Source organism: Oncorhynchus keta, unplaced genomic scaffold, assembly GCF_023373465.1.
Source record: "Oncorhynchus keta strain PuntledgeMale-10-30-2019 unplaced genomic scaffold, Oket_V2 Un_contig_16781_pilon_pilon, whole genome shotgun sequence".
Taxonomy (NCBI): domain Eukaryota; kingdom Metazoa; phylum Chordata; class Actinopteri; order Salmoniformes; family Salmonidae; genus Oncorhynchus; species Oncorhynchus keta.
This window is the reverse complement of record NW_026280115.1, coordinates 12,060-30,813: the sequence shown is the minus strand read 5'-3', so window position 1 is coordinate 30,813 and position 18,754 is coordinate 12,060. Positions and strand designations below refer to the sequence as shown.

General features: G+C 38.2%; 2 protein-coding genes and 1 long non-coding RNA gene across 3 annotated transcripts in view; 1 reads left to right on the top strand and 2 right to left on the bottom strand.

The window, feature by feature from the left end:
* Positions 1 to 7,094, top strand: part of LOC118378508 (exocyst complex component 7-like) — a 33,457-nt gene extending 26,363 nt beyond the window's left edge. Inside the window, exons 17-20 of the mRNA XM_052503083.1 lie at positions 2,540 to 2,603; positions 2,752 to 2,793; positions 4,613 to 6,699; positions 6,945 to 7,094. Coding sequence (XP_052359043.1) covers positions 2,540 to 2,603; positions 2,752 to 2,793; positions 4,613 to 4,819 — 313 coding nt within the window. The 3' untranslated portion in view covers positions 4,820 to 6,699; positions 6,945 to 7,094. The remainder of the gene's footprint in view (positions 1 to 2,539; positions 2,604 to 2,751; positions 2,794 to 4,612; positions 6,700 to 6,944) is intronic.
* LOC127919486 (5-hydroxytryptamine receptor 3A-like) lies at positions 6,249 to 16,656 on the bottom strand. The gene is made up of 8 exons (XM_052503085.1): positions 16,429 to 16,656; positions 14,442 to 14,486; positions 14,253 to 14,359; positions 13,875 to 14,044; positions 10,200 to 10,321; positions 7,414 to 7,624; positions 6,920 to 7,069; positions 6,249 to 6,472 (listed from the first exon to the last, which is right to left on the bottom strand). Exons 1-8 carry the CDS (start codon positions 16,522 to 16,524, stop codon positions 6,249 to 6,251), a joined length of 1,125 nt encoding a protein of 374 aa, XP_052359045.1. The 5' UTR covers positions 16,525 to 16,656.
* Positions 16,657 to 16,744: 88 nt separating this feature from the next.
* LOC127919481 (uncharacterized) lies at positions 16,745 to 18,337 on the bottom strand. The gene is made up of 3 exons (XR_008103144.1): positions 18,095 to 18,337; positions 17,919 to 17,993; positions 16,745 to 16,837 (listed from the first exon to the last, which is right to left on the bottom strand). It is a non-coding gene; the product is annotated as an uncharacterized LOC127919481 (long non-coding RNA).
* Between the last annotated feature and the right edge of the window lie 417 nt (positions 18,338 to 18,754).

Below are 18,754 nucleotides of genomic sequence, written 5' to 3'. Positions count from 1 at the left end.
GCTGCTAATATTGTCAACTCTGGAATATTTTAAAAACACCCATATTTCCTGTGAGATCCTGGCACTTGCTTTCCCTTGGAAATATAATGTTTTGAATCAAATTCCCCCCTCTCTGGTGTGGGTTGACTGATCTACCAGCTCATGTTTGTTGCCTAGGGTTATGATATTATAATATAGATTATATGGTGGTCATACATGCTCAATACAAGTGTTATAATGCATTGTAACTGCATCATAATGCATTATAACTGCATCATAATGCATGATACCGGCATTATAACTGCATCATAATAAATGATACCGGCATTAAAACTGCATCATAATGCATTATAACTGCATCATAATGCATTATAACTGCATCAAAATGCATGATACCGGCATTATAACTGCATCATAATGCATGATACCGGCATTAAAACTGCATCATAATGCATGATACCGGCATTATAACTGCATCAAAATGCATTATAACTGCATCAAAATGCATGATACCGGCATTATAACTGCATCATAATGCATTATAACTGCATCAAAATGCATGATACCGGCATTATAACTGCATCATAATGCATTATAACTGCATCAAAATGCATGATACCGGCATTAAAACAAACTGCATCATAATGCATTATAACTCATCAAAATGCATGATACCGGCATTATAACTGCATCATAATGCATTATAACTGCATCAAAATGCATGATACCGGCATTATAACTGCATCATAATGCATTATAACTGCATCAAAATGCATGATACCGGCATTATAACTGCATCATAATGCATGATACCGGCATTATAACTGCATCATAATGCATGATACCGGCATTATAACTGCATCATAATGCATGATACCGGCATTATAACTGCATCATAATGCATGATACCGGCATTAAAACTGCATCATAATGCATTATAACTGCATCAAAATGCATGATACCGGCATTATAACTGCATCATAATGCATGATACCGGCATTATAACTGCATCATAATGCATGATACCGGCATTAAAACTGCATCATAATGCATTATAACTGCATCAAATTGCATGATACCGGCATTATAACTGCATCACAATGCATGATACCGGCATTATAACTGCATCATAATGCATTATAACTGCATCAAAATGCATGATACCGGCATTATAACTCCATCAAAATGCATGATACCGGCATTATAACTCCATCAAAATGCATGATACCAGCATTATAACTCCATCAAAATGCATAATACCGGCATTATAACTGCATCAAAATGCATGATACCGGCATTATAACTGCATCATAATGCATTATAACTGCATCAAAATGCATGATACCGGCATTATAACTGCATCATAATGCATGATACCGGCATTAAAACTGCATCATAATGCATTATAACTGCATCAAAATGCATGATACCGGCATTAAAACTGCATCATAATGCATTAAAACTGCATCATAATGCATGATACCGGCATTAAAACTGCATCATAATGCATTAAAACTGCATCATAATGCATGATACCGGCATTATAACTGCATCATAATGCATTATAACTGCATCAAAATGCATGATACCGGCATTATAACTGCATCAAAATGCATGATACCGCATTATAACTGCATCACAATGCATGATACCGGCATTATAACTGCATCATAATGCATGATACCGGCATTATAACTGCATCATAATGCATTATAACTGCATCAAAATGCATGATACCGGCATTATAACTGCATCATAATGCATGATACCGGCATTATAACTGCATCATAATGCATTATAACTGCATCAAAATGCATGATACCGGCATTATAACTGCATCATAATGCATGATACCGGCATTATAACTGCATCATAATGCATGATACCGGCATTATAACTGCATCATAATGCATGATACCGGCATTATAACTGCATCATAATGCATGATACCGGCATTATAACTGCATCATAATGCATTATAACTGCATCAAAATGCATGATACCGGCATTAAAACTGCATCATAATAAATGATACCTGCAGGCTTTAAGTGAAGCATTACCATTACTTCACACAGGGACAATGCTACATTAAATCATGTATCTTATGCTACAACTTGAATACAATTGTATTTGTTACATGCTTCGTAAACAACAGGTGTAGACGAACAGTGAAATGTTTACTTGCGGGACCATCCCAACACTGCTGAGAGAAATAATAGGAAAATAACAACGAGGAATAAATCCACAATGAGTAACGATAACTTGGCTGTATATACGGGGTACCAGTACCAAGTCGATGTGCAGGGGTACAATGTAATTGAGGTAGAGAATAAACAGTAACAGCAGTGTATTTGATAAGTCAGAGTTCATGCACAAAGAGCCAATGGAGATAGTCCTTGTACCTATTGGTTAACTTTGTAACTGTTTAGCAGTCTTATGGCTTGGGGGGTATAAGCTGTTCAGGCTTGTTGGTTCCAGACTTGTGGGCAGTCCAATGATTGATTATGTTGCTGAACATGACTGATCTGTGCAGTGAATGTGTGCTGTTTGTGTGTTGCAGTTGGTTGAAGGTGACCGAGTGCCTGACTGAAAAGAATCTGCCCACATTTAAGCCAGGTGACAAGGTGAGGGTGGATGTTTTGATACTGTATATTAAATTAAAAAATGATACTTCTCAAATTACACTATCTACCTTTAAATGGATTTGCTTGTTTTATTCAAACCTAATCACACCTTTTCTATTCTTCATATGTCATCACCATCGGGCTTCAGTTGAAAGAAAAAGACTGTCAGGTGATTAAAGACAAGTTCAAGGTAAGACAAGGAGGCCAGATTCCTCCATGTACCTAAAGGATCTGTTTCAGTACTAGTGATGGGGGATACAGATACATATCGAGATATTATCTTTGACGATATATCGTATCGTTTTGACAATACCGCAATATTATATTTGTGCTAGTTGTTCCTGCACTAAAACTCCAGTATTTTTCCTTCATAGCTTGTTCTCCATCTTCATTTTAAATAAGGCGCCAATTTATTAGGGAAACAATTTGTTTTCAGCACTTTTTTATTTCCATGACTGATCAAAACTAGTTTTCTCATGTCTCTCTCTCGTCTCAGCAGCAGACATATGGTGAGCAATATGTTTGGAACATCGAATCGCAATAAAATCACAGTATCGAATAGCAATACATATAGAATCACAATACATATAGAATCACAATACATATAGAATCACAATACATATAGAATCATGAGAATCACAATACATATAGAATCACAATACATATAGAATCATGAGAATCACAATACATATAGAATCACAATACATATAGAATCATGAGAATCACAATACATATAGAATCACAATATATATAGAATCATGAGAATCACAATACATATAGAATCACAATATATATAGAATCATGAGAATCACAATACATATAGAATCATGAGAATCACAATACATATAGAATCATGAGAATCACAATACATATAGAATCACAATACATATAGAATCATGAGAATCACAATACATATAGAATCACAATACATATAGAATCACAATATATATAGAATCATTAGAATCACAATACATATAAAATCACAATACATAAAAAATCATGAGAATCACAATACATATAGAATCATGAGAATCACAATACATATAGAATCATGAGAATCACAATACATATAGAATCACAATACATATAGAATCATGAGAATCACAATACATATAGAATCATGAGAATCACAATACATATAGAATCATGAGAATCACAATACATATAGAATCATGAGAATCACAATACATATAGAATCATGAGAATCACAATACATATAGAATCATGAGAATCACAATACATATAGAATCATGAGAATCACAATACATATAGAATCATGAGAATCACAATACATATAGAATCATGAGAATCACAATACATATAGAATCATGAGAATCACAATACATATAGAATCACAATACATATAGAATCACAATACATATAGAATCATGAGAATCACAATACATATAGAATCATGAGAATCACAATACATATAGAATCACAATACATATAGAATCATGAGAATCACAATACATATAGAATCATGAGAATCACAATACATATAGAATCATGAATCACAATACATATAGAATCACAATACATATTGAATCATGAGAATCACAATACATATAGAATCATGAGAATCATGAGAATTCAAATACATATCGTAATACATAACATATTGGCACCTAAGTATCATGATAATATGGTATCGTGAGGTCCCTGGCAATTCCCAGCCCTAATCAGTACCATGTTACATCTCTACAAACCTTATTCATACTCACAAACAGAATGATCACAAAAGTCTAAACCCAACATGTCAGCTTATTTTATATTTTTAGATGTTATATATTTTATGACTGCTGCAAGATGAATTGCCTCTTTGAAGACATTAAAGTTTTCTGAATCTGAATGTCAGCTTAGGGCTCGTATTTATGGGGCACCGTTTGTGACATGCTATATAAAAATTGTAATGTTTGCATTTTCTGTTACAAAACAGTGCCCTCATATGTGATAACATGACGGTCCCCCCCAAAAAATGATATGACCTTTGACCTCGTGTCGTCCAGAGCTTCAACGAGGGCCTGGAGGAACTGTGTAAGGCTCAGAAAGCATGGGCCATCCCAGACAGAGAGCAGCGCCAGGCCATCTGTCAGGCCCAGAGAGAGATGGTGTCCAAGGCCTACACAGCCTTTCTGCTGAGGGGAGTCTTGGCATATCACAGAGCTTATTACTGGAGACTGCTGCTGAATTCAGAATCAACCCCTATTCCCTAGCTCTTACTTCATAGCCCCTATACCCTATTTCCTAGCTCTTACACTCTCGCCCCTATCCCCTAGCTCTTACTCCATATTCACTAGACCCTATTCACCAGCCCCTACTCCCCAACTACTCCTGTAGATCTGAGCGGATTGGATGGATACAAGCATTATGGTAATACCTTCATCTTGCCTTCTGATTGGCCTAGTGAAAATGTTGTTATATTGCTTCTACTTATCCAATCCTCTTAGATCTGCAAGGGTGGCTAGGGAATAGGGGTCCATTTGGAATTCAGCACACAAGGTGGTTGAATAACTGATGCTTTTCAAATATTGTAGGTGAAACTGGGATGTCCCATGTATGTTTGGTACAAGACATGGGTTATTTTATTCACCACGGTTCAATATTGATGTGCAGTAAGAATTTCATACAGAACGCTGGTACAGTGATATTCATTTATTATGGTCCTTTACACAGATGTGACCATGAGTTCTCCAAACACCCTGAGAGATACCACAAATACAGCCCAGCGCAGGTGGAGGAGATGATCGAGAGACTATTTGATATCTCAGCCTGAGGTTGAGAACCTGCTTAGTTGGGAGATAATAAGGCCTTCTCACTGCCTCTATAAGAAGTAACACACTGTTGATTTGTTTCCACACTAATGCTACAGCTACAGTCCCAGGCCTCTATTCTGGGGGATTATATCACTACAGTCCCCATTACATGTATTCATTAGAGTTCTAGGCCTCTATTCTAGGGGATTATAGCACTACAGTCCCCATTACATGTATTCATTAGAGTTCTAGGCCTCTATTCTGGGGGATTATAGCACTACAGTCCCCATTACATGTATTCATTAGAGTTCTAGGCCTCTATTCTAGGGGATTATAGCACTACAGTCCCCATTACATTTATTCATTAGAGTTCTAGGCCTCTATTCTGGGGGTTATAGCACTACAGTCCCCATTACATGTATTCATTAGAGTTCTAGGCCTCTATTCTAGGGGATTATAGCACTACAGTCCCCATTACATGTATTCATTAGAGTTCTAGGCCTCTATTCTAGGGGATTATAGCACTACAGTCCCCATTACATGTATTCATTAGAGTTCTAGGCCTCTATTCTAGGGGATTATAGCACTACAGTCCCCATTACATGTATTCATTAGAGTTCTAGGCCTCTATTCTGGGGGATTATAGCACTACAGTCCCCATTACATGTATTCATTAGAGTGCTAATTGCTAAATGTATTATTACACATGACTGTCTAGTTCTAAACATGTTTAAATAAATATTGTTAAAGCCCTACTTAAGAATAAACACATCTATTTATTTTACCCAGAAACTCAAAACAACTAGCTTTTTGTTTGTGCTTGCAACATTTCTGAAGACCCAAATACACCAATATTTTTTGAAATGATGGTTAAAAGCGAATAAAGAATTTATGACCAGAATTCTAATTGGTTGATCTCACATTGAGAACCAAAGGAGAAATATAAAATGATGACTGAGTAAACAATGAGGACAGTGAGATAGATACAGAAACAGATCAAGTCCACTTTGTTGGCAAAGCGATGGTGTATAGCATTTTTCTGGTCTTGTGCAGCCATTTTGTTGAGAAACTTCACCACCTTCTGGAGGGCTGTATTCTTCTCTTCCTCTGAGGCTTTAATATCAGACAAAGTAAATGAGAGGAAAAAGGATAACCTATTATTAATATAACATGATTAAATAAAGATGTAAAAATTATTGACCTTTCTGTAAAATGACAGTTTTCAGTGACAGGTGAAAGATCAAATGGAGTAGCTGTCCAGACCAGCGTAAACACCAGACAAATGATGCTAACAAGAAAATATGCTGGGAAAGACTGCATGCTTTAACTGCAGCTAAAGGGTAAGAATTAAAAGGTTGAGCATTAAAATACAACTTGACTAGTTTATGATGAAAGTCAGTTATGGGGTCCCCAGTAAAACTGGTTGCAGTAACGTCATTATGACTTCATGGTCAGGTTATAAATGGTTGTATAAGGACGTTTTGTTAATGTCTTTGGAAACCATGAAAATATATCTTGCTCTGTGGATAACTGAGTTGACAGAAGAATGAAAAAGTGTACCCTCTTCATTGTCTGTGTCTTTAAGCAGTGAGTCTTTGGACTTGGAGAGGCTGCAGGGCCAGAGAGTGCCACACTTAGCCAGGCGTGTGAGCACCATAGACTGCAACGTGCTCAACACCAGGATGACCAAACAGAAACAGAAGTGCTTTCCTATGGAGAACAACGAGAGAGATGTGTGAGTGTTACATGGTGGCAGAGAGGTCCTGTATACATGAAACTGACATCAGTGTGCTGCTACCAGTATATCTTTCTTTACTGTCCCTGTAACATACCGGGCTGGAAATAGTGAAACTCTGCATGCACCCAACGGATCACTAGGATCACTGTTGCTGTTCAGGATCACTGCTCCCAAATTGACAACATACCAAACTATTGAGCTGCAGAAAAATATCAAATTCGATAGCTCCCTTGGTGACATTTCAAGCTAGCTGTTACATACACACCGTTTATAACCGAATGCTGTTTCATTCTGGTGCATTACACAGGACACTCACGGATGATGGGGCTGCACTGGCCTCCTCCAGGCAGTAGGTCGTTGAGGATGATGAGGAACATGATGAAGCTGAGAACCAGTGTAACCTTGAATGAGATACGCTCGCCCCCTCCCAGTGGCAGGGAGAAGCTCACCACATCTGCCACAATGATCAGTATACTGGGCAGGACCAGGGACAGAAAGGGGTTTTCAGACCGCATTTTCAGCGACACCTGTGAAGACAGATGGGTAGGCCAGACTGAAATCATTTGTTTTTCGAGTTCTTGCGTCTAAACGTAGAGCATTTGTTTAAAATTGAAAGGGAAGAGCATTACATTCCAAAATCAGACTTTGTCAGATGTTTTCAGAACTCAAAAGAAGCCTTATGTCAATCCTTCACCATCGGTTGTGCAGATCCAACTATGCCTTAACCCCAATTAATGGGAAAAGAAACACACTGCAAATTTGGAAATTACATGGTGCTCATCTTTAATTCATTTGGAATTGTGGCATGTAGCTGGATCTACACAATAATATAGCCTGGGATGTGTATTTATGGATCTGCACAATACATAGCCTGGGATGTGTATTTATGGATCTACACAATACATAGCCCGGGATGTGTATTTATGGATCTGCACAATACATAGCCCGGGATGTGTATTTATGGATCTGCACAATACATAGCCTGGGATGTGTATTTATGGATCTGCACAATACATAGCCCGGGATGTGTATTTATGGATCTGCACAATATATAGCCCGGGATGTGTATTTATGGATCTGCACAATATATAGCCTGGGATGTGTATTTATGGATCTGCACAATACATAGCCCGGGATGTGTATTTATGGATCTGCACAATACATAGCCCGGGATGTGTATTTATGGATCTGCACAATACATAGCCCGGGATGTGTATTTATGGATCTGCACAATACATAGCCCGGGATGTGTATTTATGGATCTGCACAATACATAGCCCTGGATGTGTATTTATGGATCTGCACAATACATAGCCCGGGATGTGTATTTATGGATCTACACAATAATATAGCCCGGGATGTGTATTTATGGATCTACACAATAATATAGCCCGGGATGTGTATTTATGGATCTGCACAATAATATAGCCCGGGATGTGTATTTATGGATCTGCACAATACATAGCCCGGGATGTGTATTTATGGATCTGTACAATACATAGCCCTGGGATGTGTATTTATGGATCTGCACAATACATAGCCTGGGATGTGTATTTATGGATCTACACAATAAATAGCCTGGGATGTGTATTTATGGATCTACACAATACATAGCCCGGGATGTGTATTTATGGATCTGCACAATAATATAGCCTGGGATGTGTATTTATGGATCTGCACAATACATAGCCTGGGATGTGTATTTATGGATCTGCACAATACATAGCCCGGGATGTGTATTTATGGATCTGCACAATACATAGCCTGGGATGTGTATTTATGGATCTGCACAATACATAGCCTGGGATGTGTATTTATGGATCTGCACAATACATAGCCTGGGATGTGTATTTATGGATCTGCACAATACATAGCCCGGGATGTGTATTTATGGATCTGCACAATACATAGCCTGGGATGTGTATTTATGGATCTGCACAATACATAGCCTGGGATGTGTATTTATGGATCTGCACAATACATAGCCCGGGATGTGTATTTATGGATCTGCACAATACGTAGCCCGGGATGTTATTTATGGATCTGCACAATACATAGCCCGGGATGTGTATTTATGGATCTGTACAATACATAGCCCGGGATGTGTATTTATGGATCTGCACAATACATAGCCTGGGATGTGTATTTATGGATCTGCACAATACATAGCCTGGGATGTGTATTTATGGATCTGCACAATACATAGCCTGGGATGTGTATTTATCTCAACGGAACACTACTTATGAAAGGTGTAAAACATCAAATACATTTTTATTTAAGTGTATTGTATTTTTCTCTGTGTAATTGTTGTTTAAGCTCTGCCCTTAAAAATAGATAACAAACTACTGAAATCACCAGGAACACTCACTAACCCATAGGTAAAGATACTTTACTCTACATATCACAAACTACTGAAATCACCAGGAACACTCACTAACCCATAGGTAAAGATACTTTACTCTACATATCAAACTACTGAAATCACCAGGAACACTCACTAACCCATAGATAAAGATACTTTACTCTACATATCACAAACTACTGAAATCACCAGAACACTCACTAACCCATAGATAAAGATACTTTACTCTACATATCACATAAACTACTGAAATCACCAGGAACACTCACTAACCCATAGATAAAGATACTTTACTCTACATGTCACATAAACTACTGAAATCACCAGGAACACTCACTAACCCATAGATAAAGATACTTTACTCTACATATCACATAAACTACTGAAATCACCAGGAACACTCACTAACCCATAGATAAAGATACTTTACTCTACATATCACATAAACAACTGAAATCACCAGGAACACTCACTAACCCATAGATAAAGATACTTTACTCTACATATCACATAAACAACTGAAATCACCAGGAACACTCACTAACCCATAGATAAAGATACTTTACTCTACATATCACATAAACAACTGAAATCACCAGGAACACTCACTAACCCATAGATAAAGATACTTTACTCTACATATCACATAAATCACCAGGAACACTCACTAACCCATAGATAAAGATACTTTACTCTACATGTCACATAAACTACTGAAATCACCAGGAACACTCACTAACCCATAGATAGTTGCGATCATCTCTGCCTCCTTTAGTGTTGAGTTCCACCTCCTCGGTTAGCCAGTCCCCACGGTTTGCGCTAGTTTTGCTCACATTCCTGAAGTTCAGGAACATGCCACATCCTGGAAAAGCAGATATTTGATACCAGTTCAGTCATTCAAAGATCATACCGTACGTAGCTTCACACCCCTAAAAATCTATTGTTTTAGGGGTGTAAAGATTTTTTGTTCGGTTCATTTCTTGATATGACTCTTATTTTGGTTCTCAGAAGAGTATGGAAAAATGACCACAAATTTTTTTAAACGTAATTTTTTTGTTGTTGAAATAATCAAACTAAAATCTATAATACTTCAGTGGTGGTAGCCCACGGTAACACATTTCTCAGAGCCACTTTGGTGAAACAACCTCACTTTGATTCATAAGAAGCTGTTTGATTCATTCTGGCAGCCATATCCTTTGTTTGTTAGCGTGGGGTCTCAGAGAGAAGTGCCACATCATTTGCAAAATGCAATAATAAAAAAAATATAAGTGTCCAAATCACCATTAAGTAAAACATCAAACTAAACATGGTTGATTTGGCCATGAAATGTTGACAATTGCCCCGATCACTCCCATTGATTTGTTTTGTTAGCGTGGCTAAAGTTAGTAGTTGTTGTTCAGAGAGAACTGAACCATGGGTTAATGTTTCTCCTGACCCACAGAATACTTTCAGGGTGAGGAACTATCGAACATCAAGTTGTAAAATCATGAACTTCCCCAATAAGGCTAAAGCTTAAGGAGTACTCAAATAATAATATGGATTTCTAGAGTGTTCTTGCTTTCAGCATACACACTAATAAAACACTGCCTCCTCTCATGGGGTTTCATACCGCTCAGAACATTGTGTTTGTCTACCGGATGCTCTTTATAACACCCCCAGTTCTCATGTCTATCGTCATGCAGCACTGCTAAAACCAGTCACCCCAGTATCTGTCTATTTCACTCTGACGTGAACTATACAACACAGAAAAGCTTGCATTTGTTATGTTGTTTATATAATTCTTATTTGTGCTTAACTTATTCATTTACCTTATTTAATTTGGGAGATAGCTTAAGCCTACATTAAAGATTGTCCATTGTTATCATTTACACAGGATGGTATAATGGTCATTTCTTTTTCCCCTCCTGAAAATTGAGCAAAAAAAATCAAGGACTGAACCAAATCAAAATGTTTGAACCATTACACACCTAATATTTCACTGTGTCCAGCCCAAAAGGCCAATTGGGTCTGCACCATGCTACACCGGCCCAAACACACCTCTGTTACCACAAACCTGGAAGGGACAATGTATATATACACTGTACAGTAGATGACTGATGGGGGGGGCGCTGTGTTGAACCACCGTGCCTCCATCTTGGCACCCCCCAATCATTGTATTTTTTTGGAAGCATTTATTAATGTCTACATTTGTTTTTGCTACATTTATTATTTTACAGACTCCATAGAAACACCTTGAATAACAGCTTCATACATGGATACACAGATAGTTTAGTGCCTAAAATAAAGGGGTTAAATACTATCTCCATATATTCTTGCATACATTAAAAAATAAAAATAACTTAACCTAGGCTCGTGAGAGACTCACCTTTCCATAGAAGGGTCATAGTGTGTAGCCCAAACTGTTGGGATGCTACAGACAGAAGTTGGCATATCGGCTGTACTGACTTCAGACCAGTCCTGTGACTGTTGTGGGGGTCATAGAGCATAATGGAGAGAACCGTCATAATCCTGAGAGTCTCATCTTAATAGTTTGTAGGCCAAACCGTATGGACTCTACAGACATTTTTGTGAGAAGACTGATTTTCGGGATGTCTCATGGTCTGATAAACACCGCCCTAGCTCTGGCACCTTTCATCGCAGATGCAGAAGGGCAATATTGGCAGGCGCAGTGGATTGAAACACATTTCATGAGAAAAACAGATATCTATCTTAAATTGACAGATTTTTATGGGGATTATTATGCTAATTTGATTTCCACAGGGTCGTGGGCATAGACTTTAGGGAGTTTTAAAATGTACTTTTTGGAATTACAAATGTTACTGTCACCACAATAACAGAACAATACTTAAATGCATGTAATTTTGTCCTTGAAACATTTCATTGAAATACTGTAGAATTACATTCATTCCTATGGAGCACTGCTCCTACTGGGGAATGGCTTCAATGCCTCTCAATGGCAATACATAGCATCGGCAATCCAGGGTTTATATACCCCTTGATTTATTCTAAAAATAAACGTGTTACACATCTGATTTTTGGGGATTTTCTCCCACTTTTCCCTGCAGATTTTCAAGTTAGATGGGGAGCGGCGATGAACAGCAATCTAAGTTTTTTTCAATGAGATTCAAGTCTGGGCTTTGACTGGGCCACTCAGGGACTTTCACATTGTTGTTCTGAAGCCATTCCATCGTTGCTTTGGCTGCAAGTATTCACCCCCAGTCTAACGTCGTTTGCACTCTGAAGCAGGTGCTCATCAAGGATGTATTTGGCTCCATTCAATGTTCTCTCTATCCTTACCAGTCCCTCAATCCCTGCTGCTCAACAGGGTAGGGATGGCGTTAGAGGGTGATGAGCTGTGCCTGCTTCTCTCCAGACATAGTGGTTTGCATTCAGGCCAAAGAGTTCCATTTTTGTCTCATCAGACCACAGAATATTTTTGCCTTATGCTCGAGTCTTTTCATATACCTTTTTGCAAACTCCAGACGTGCTGTCATGCGCCTTTTTCTCAGGAGTGGCTTCCGTCTGGCCACTCTCCTATAAACCCCAGATTGGTGAAGTGCTGTAGAGACTGTTGTCCTTCTGGCAGGTTCTCCCATCTCAGCCAAGAAACTCTGTAGTTCTATCAGAGTGGTCATTGAGTTCTTGGTTACCTCCCTGACCAAGGTCCTTCTTGCCCGGTTTCTCAGTTTGATTTGACAGCCAGCTCTAGGCAGAGTCTGGGTAGTTCCATGTTTTTATTTATTTCCCAATGATGTTGACCACTGTACTCTTGGAAACTTTCAACACTCTATAAATTATTTTATACCCTTCCCCAGATATGCCTTATCACAATTCCCAGAGATCTACAGACAGCTCCTAGGACCTTATAGTATAATTTCTGCTCTGACATGCACTGTCAACTATGGGACCTTACATAGACAGGTGGATAGTGACATATCAATGATGATCAAAGGAAGTTGGATGCACCTGAGCTCAATTTTGTAGTGTCATAGGAAAGGGGTGTGAATAATTATATAAATTCAAGTTCTGTGTTTTTTTTTTTTATGTATAAATATGCAAACATTTCTAAAGACTTTCTCACTTTGCCATGATGGGGTATTGTGTGTAGATGGGTGAGAGAGAAACAATATATTTAATCATTTTGAATTCAGGCCATAACAACAAACTGTGGAATAAGTCAAGGGGTATGAATAATTTCTGAAGGCACTGTACATCATTGGTAGGGAGGACAGTCAGGGAGCATATAAAACTCCAAAGATGACAAATAAACTGGGAATTGCAGTAGGCTATACAGATTTAAAACATGATGTTTTAGTTGTTTGTGTTAACATCTTGTTTTTAATAAGATCTTTGGTAAGTAATAGTGCGCAATAGCTGTTTAGCAGACAGAATGAGGATTGAAATGATGCACTTACCTTTAAGTGCCCATACATTGATGGCGATGGGGCAGAAATCTGAAGCGAAGGGGTAGTTGTACAGATTGACCTCACAGCCCACCACAGTGTTCATGATGACCATGTGCTCTATAGTCCCGTTGCTGTGCACCAGCAAATCCTTGTTGCCGTGCTTCATCGTTGTTTGCACTCTTTAGACATGAGAAGTTAAGAACAGACTGAGGATTGATCTATTAAAACTGTCACACCTAAACATTTGGCCACTCCAAAAATAAATACTGTATCTATTTAATTTCTGTAGATGTTTTACTCACTATTTAGAAGATCATGTTATAAAAGGAATCAAGAATAAATATAACTTACTGATAGGTTATTGTATTCTGTTGTAAGTGGACTCACCCATTAGTCACATGGAGTTCAGGAGTCCAGATTTTGCTGACAGGCAGGACCACCATATCATGATGATAGACTGATGTGTTCCATGATAAATCAGGGTCTTCCCAAGACTGTTGTATAATCATAATGAGAGGTATTACAAGATGGCACATTTACTTGAATGTCTCTGGATGTTTTTTTATGTGTACTTACCAACATAACTTGCAGATGACTCTCGAAGCGGAGATCTTTTGTGTCCTATTTAGAAGATAATAAGGGATAAATGCCAACGTTCTGTACATTCCCTTGGAAAGAAACGGTGGAGCATGTGTTATATTGTAAGTATGTTGAAGAGAGGGACAGATGGAAGTGTAGGATTGTTGGGGGGGGATTTTGGGGATGGGAGGGGGTCTATTAGAAGTTAGTAGGGCTCTTTTTTCACATAAGTACTACATTTAGGATGATTTAGACATTTGTAAACCGTGATTGACCTCACACTCCAGCACAGTAGGTGGCGGCATGCACCTTTAACGTTGGTTTGCAGACCGCCATTATATCTGAGAAGATGATGATTACCTTGGAAATAATGGACGACGCGGCGGAGTTGAGTCCCTTTGCAGTTTATTTTTCCATGGTAATGAACAAAACTGAGGAGTTTATCCCACTTATACCACAGTTGCCAAAGAAAATACTAAAGCACACATTTACTGCTAGACATAAAAATGTTTTAATATTTTCATAAAGATAATTCATACATTCACATTTGTTGCTAGAGACGCAGTCGTTCGTTCGATTAGTTGGATATTTATGGACGCGTTCTATTTGTTGTGTTCGCTGCCAACGTTTTTGCAGTGGTGGAAAAGGTACTCAATACTTGAGTAACTTTCTAAGGTATACTTTACTTTTATACTATATTTTTACTCAAGTAAAAAAAAGTCACCCAGTAAAATATTACTTGAGTAAAAGTCAAAAGTATTTGGTTCTAAATATATTTAAGTATCAAAAGTAAATGTAATTGCTAAAAATATACTTAAGTATCAAAAGTATAAATAGATTCCTTATTAAGCAAAGCAGATTGTCTTGTTTTTTTAAATGGATGGACAGCCAGGGAAACACTAAGACATCATTTACAAACGAAACATTTGTGTTTAATGAGTCTGGCAGATCAGAGGCAGTAGGGATGACCAGGGATGTTCTCTTCATAAGTGAGTGAATTGGACCATTTTCCTGTCCCGCTAAGCATTCAACATATAACGAGTACTTTTTGGTGTCAATGAAAATGGAGTAAAACGTTTTTATTATTATTTTTATTTTCTGTAGGAATGTAGTGACGTTTTCAGAAATAGTAAAGATACCGCAAAAAAAACGACTTAAGTACTTCAAAGTATGTTTACTTTACACCACTGTTTTTGTCCCTTTCTTGCTAGTTAGCCAACAGGCTATGGCTAACAGTGTCACAATCTCTGCAGTCAGAATAACAGCAAAGTAGATATATGTGTTTAAGATTGTTTTCTATTGACATTCATTTGGATACATCCATAACAGTGAGCTCATCATGCCTGATTTTGCCTGGCATAGCTAAAGTTTGCCTTCCCGTCAGGACGCTCGACACTTCATTACGAGAAGATTGCATTACATATCAAACACTAGGCTAGAAGCTGGCTAAATAGTTTGTTGCAAGCAAATCTGGGAACTTAAATCAAAAATACCAGTTGAAAACAGCTGGTCAAACTAGAAACGTGGGAAGATTTGACAGCTTAGCGCCGCCGTCATGACTGCAAAATTGTATGTTCATTACCACATTAGGTCATCAGATGCTCAAAAAAAGTCTGCAAAAACTAGCGACGTTTTTCCCCGTTGTGCCTGCGTTTACAATGTATCCAATTTCGGTTTGTGTGGTTGTTGGTTTAGCTTTTTGTAACTTTGTGGCAAGTACGGTCTGCATGTGTAGTAGGCACATAATGCATCATGATTGCAAGGTGTCCCAATTTATTTTCCAACTGGCACAATATATTTTTCAACTCTCCCGTTAGCTGGTTTTAATATCCATTTTAGAATGCCCTTTCAGCCAATTAGACATTTGTATTCAACAAGCTGTGGTATAATTAATCATCGCATAATTATATATCTGCCAATAAGTTATCTCTGAAACTCATCACATTGTACAAAACTGAATTAAAAGGAACAGAAAGTGACTTACGACAGACAGAGTTTCATACACTATTAACGGCACACTGATATTTGAGATGCATGATGGAGACTGTGGCTGACTCAGAGCTTCTTTCGCAATCAGCATGCTGGCCAGACATCGACGTGTTGTACAGGAGGGTGTCGTTGCACTGGATGAAGTGGCTGTGTTGGATGGTTGGTTTGTACTGGCTGTGTTGAATGGTTGGTTTGTACTGGCTGTGTTGAATGGTTGGTTTGTACTGGTGTGTGGTTGGTTGTATTGGTTGGTTTGATGGTGGTTGGTTTGCACTGGCTGTGTTGGATGGTTGGTTTGTACTGGCTGTGTTGTGGTTGGCCTGCATTGGCTGTATTGGATGCATTGTCTGGAGTCATTTCACTAGCTAAAATGGCTGCATTGGATGGAGGGTCTGCTGCAGACACTGTGGAACCAGAGACAGGTATATCATTTCAGAATAATACATTGGATTTATATAGCGATTTTCTAGGAACCAATGATGCCTTCCAATATTTTAACAACCACAGTACAATAAATAAAACACGTAATCTAAATTCAATTGGATAAGGTTGTTGCCTTGCTTCACGGTAGCATAAATACTTTAAGAAATGAGGAGATAGGAATCTCATTGGTCAATTAATGGATAACGTATAACGCTCCGCTCATTGACAATCGCGTTCACGTTGTCATATGTCGTCTCACGCGGTTGTTAAACTAATCGCCCCGAAATCCCTTGTAGAAAGTTAGTTCCCAGACGCATAACCTGTTTATTTTCTTAAGTAAGTAATGTCACAAATAAAAAAACTAGGTAAACAAGATACATATCTCAGATCTCTGAATATATTTATAATGTTGTGCTTTTTTCCGTGTAATTCATGCTTATCTTGGGTTTGAGGTAGCGCTCAATTGACTCCCATTCGCTCATTGAAGGAGTGCGCTCCTTGTCCCATATTTACCCAGACTGCACTGTGCGGCCAATTGACAACGCGTGGAAATTGTACAAGGTAATACGAATCAAATGGAGTTTCCCATCTCCCCATTTAGAGTATTTCTGATGGCTTCATAGTAGTGACTCAATAAGTCTGAAAACTGATCTAAACCTGGTACTCTAAATCAGTTATATTGGAGTGATACTGGACTAGAGATAAGAGTACCGGGTTTAGATCAAACATACTACATTGCCAGCTTTTAGTGCAACATGTTATACAGCTTCAATACACTTAAATGTATTTGAATATTTTAATTCTAATTGTTTTCATGACTTTAGTAAGATAATCTGTTTGAAAGGCAATGTGCTGCATTTTTTCACACGCAGCCCAAGCAGTGCGTCAAAATGGGACGAGGCAGTTTTAAACATGTTTTGAATATTTCAGCTTGTTAACCATTTGAAATGCTTGTTTCGCAATGTTTACTTAACATCTGCTAATAGGAACGAGAAAGACGATATTATTCTAGTGTAATCTGTGCCTGTTTTAAGAAGAGTAAAATGAAGCCCAATGTCTTACCTGTTAGCAAGAGTAGAGAGAAGAGACAACATTTCAGCACACTGTGGTCCATGGGTCTCATCCCTGCACGTCCTCCTGTCACAAAGTACATGGTCAGTTAGACATTGGTGCGCAGTCTTACTAGAAATTACGAGTTTCCTCTAATGAAACGGTTAGAAGAAGGACTGAAAACCAACCTTTTAGATGCTCAGTGATCACCACTTGCATTCTACTTTCCTCTCAAGCCAAAGCCTCACCTGGGATGACCCTTATAAAGGCTGCTCTGGAACATGTGGTCACGGCAGTCTTCCACAGCCACACACACCCCCACAAACTGTCTACATTAGAATATTATCCTCGATATTGTACAGGATGTGCTTGGCTGTAATCCCAAAATAATGAGTTTTTAAATGAACCTCCCAGGATTTATTTCACCATCTTGTGTAAACAACAACCACAACAGACAGGTAATTACTAATTACTGTGACTAGGCAGAAGTGGATATACTGCACCTCCACCTGCCTCTAAACCCTGTAGTTGGGCTATATGTTTCACTGGACCTCAATAGGACCGTAGGCTGTTATCATATTGTTGAGCATACAGACTTCATACAGACAATAATACAAAAGGGATTGAGTTGGTTTATTTGAAATGTCATCATGCATGGGCACCAGACAGCATTGTGGTTTCAGTGGTGCTGTCCCCTCTCTGGGTAATGGAGAACGGTTGCTATCTACTCACTAGTGGCTCATGAAGCAGCTTGTTTTGACAGCTGGTTGTGGACTAATTGTCTGGACATATGAAACTACCCATAGTTTAAATTAGAGAGTCATTCTGATGTAATAGTGTTTATGTAT